We start from the raw sequence: 2,310 nt of genomic DNA on the forward strand, positions 1-2,310 counted from the left end.
CCCTTGCACAGGACCCCCCAGAATCCCACTCATCCCAAAATCCCAACCCCTGGCCCTGCACAGGACCCCCCAGAATCCCACTAATCCCGAAATCCCGACCCCTGGCCCTGCAGAGGACCCCCCAGAATCCCACTGAGAGCCCCTTTGCTGGGTGGGGCCGAGCTCCTGGGGGCTCCTGGCTGGGTGTGCAGCCTCCCAGCTCCCCTTCCCATGAGTTTTCCAGGCCTGTCCCGGGCTGGATCCGTGGGAATCATCCCTGGGGTTGTTGTGTCCCTGCAGACGGTGCGGGAGGAGGAGCGGGAGATCTACAGGCAGCTGCTCCAGATGGTCACTGGGAAGCAATTCTGTGCCTCCAAACCCTCCTCGCTCTTCCCCTTCCACCTGTGAGTATGGAAAACTCCCTGGGAGTATGGAAAACTCCCTTCTCCCAGCCCATGGCACCCCCCAGGCCTGCTGGGAGCTGCTTTTCCTGCTGGGAGCTGCTTTTCCTGCTGGAAGCTGCTTTTCCTGCCGGGAGCTCCTTTCTCCTGCCAGGAACTCCTTTTTCTGTCAGGAGTTCATTTTTCCTGCTGGGAACTCCTTTTCCTACCAGGAGCCCCTTTTTCCTGCCGGGAGCCCCTTTTCCTACTGGGAGCCCCTTTTCCTGCTGGGAGCCCCTATTCCTGCAGGGAGTTCCTATTCCTGCTGGGATCTGGTTTTCCTGCTGGGAGCTGCTTTTCCTGCTGGGAGCTGCTTTTCCTGCTGGAAACTGCTTTTCCTGCTGGGAGCTCCTTTCTCCTGCCAGGAACTCCTTTTTCTGTCAGGAGTTCATTTTTCCTGCTGGGAACTCCTTTTCCTACCAGGAGCCCCTTTTTCCTGCCGGGAGCCCCTTTTCCTGCTGGGAGCCCCTATTCCTACTGGGAGCCCCTATTCCTGCAGGGAGTTCCTATTCCTGCTGGGATCTGGTTTTCCTGCTGGGAGCTGATTTTCCTACTGGGAACCCCTTTTCCTGCTGGGAACCCCTTTTCCTACTGGGAGCCCCTTTTCCTACTGGGAGCCCCTTTTCCTACCGGGAGCTGATTTTCCTGCTGGATGTTTTTTTAGGTCCAGGTGTCCCAATTCCAGCCAGGCCCTGGTGAAGGAGACGCCCAGCGAGGACTCGAAGCCCTTTGAAGCCCCCCGAGCTGCCCCAGCCCCTTCCCCCCCCCCCCCCAACCCCCCCCCCCTCCGAGGGCATTCCCTGCCCAAACCCCTCTCCTGCTTTGCCCCCACTTACCCCTCTTCCAGCATCTTCCAGTCCAGGAATTCCAGGGCCCAGCAGCGGGATGAGCCTCCACCAGCATCCACCACGCAGCCCGAAGGTAAAAATCAACCCAAACCCCCAAATTAACCCCTCCAAAAAACCTGGCAAGGGGGTTAACATTTTAAATGCCCATGGAAACATTTTTCCTCCGTGGTTGGGAGCGGTGGGAGTTGGGAATGGGGAGGAAATTCCAGGTCCTGTGACACTTTTTCGTCCCTTCAGGCTCCGACTCCGTCATTTTGCTCAAGGTGAAGGATCCCAGAACTCCAGCCCCGAGGTGAGATCCTTGGGAATGGGGGCCTGGAGGAAAGAGGGAGGGTGGGGTTTTTTTTTAGGGAGAAGGGAGTGGCTTCCTGAGGGTTCCACCAGCAAACCCCACTTTGCTGTGGCTGCTCCCAAATCCCGCTTTTCCAACCGTGACTCGTTTTTTCCACAGGGAAAACACTGAAATCTCTCCTTTTTTTTCCCCCTCTTTCCAGCCCCCCTTTCTTCCAGGCAGAGCTGTGGATCAAAGAGCTGTAAGTGCCATGTTTTCTACTCTGGTGTTTTCTGGGGAGAAGGGAAAAGGTGGATGTTTCCCCCCCCCCCTCTAAAAAAAGGTGCTTTTTCCAGGACCAGCGTCTACGACTCCCGAGCTCGGGAGAGGTTGAGGCAAATTGAGGAGAAAAAAGCTTTGGCTTTGCAGCTGCAGAACCAGGTGAGGAGGAGGAGGGGGGGGAATGCCAGAGCGAAAATTTGGTTGGAAATTGGAAAAAATGGGGGGAAAATGGCAAAAAACGGCTCCAGTTACAGAGGGGAGGGAAAAGGAGGGAAGGGAAGGGATTGTGGAATATCCTGAGTGGGAAGGGACCCACAGGGACCAAAGTCCAACTCCTACCATTACACAGGACACCCCAGAATCCCACTCATCCCCCTGGATCATCCAGTCCCTAACTCCTGGCCCCGCACAGGATCCCCCAAAATCCCACTCATCCCAAAATCCCTGAGAGCATTGTTCAAACACTCCCTGGTCTCTGGAATCATGGAAT

The 2,310-nt window shown here is 56.4% G+C and overlaps 1 protein-coding gene across 1 annotated transcript; it reads left to right on the forward strand.

Moving 5' to 3' along the window:
* Positions 1–223: 223 nt before the first annotated feature.
* Positions 224–2,020, forward strand: LOC113941776 (sentrin-specific protease 1-like; the record flags this gene model as incomplete). The annotated part of the gene is made up of 5 exons (XM_027632919.1): positions 224–383; positions 1,084–1,340; positions 1,505–1,559; positions 1,762–1,800; positions 1,895–2,020. Coding segments are annotated over 5 exons (637 nt in total), but the record flags the coding sequence as incomplete, so codon positions are not given.
* Between the last annotated feature and the right edge of the window lie 290 nt (positions 2,021–2,310).

This window comes from Corapipo altera, unplaced genomic scaffold (genome assembly GCF_003945725.1).
Source record: "Corapipo altera isolate COAL_440 unplaced genomic scaffold, ASM394572v1 60545, whole genome shotgun sequence".
NCBI lineage: Eukaryota > Metazoa > Chordata > Aves > Passeriformes > Pipridae > Corapipo > Corapipo altera.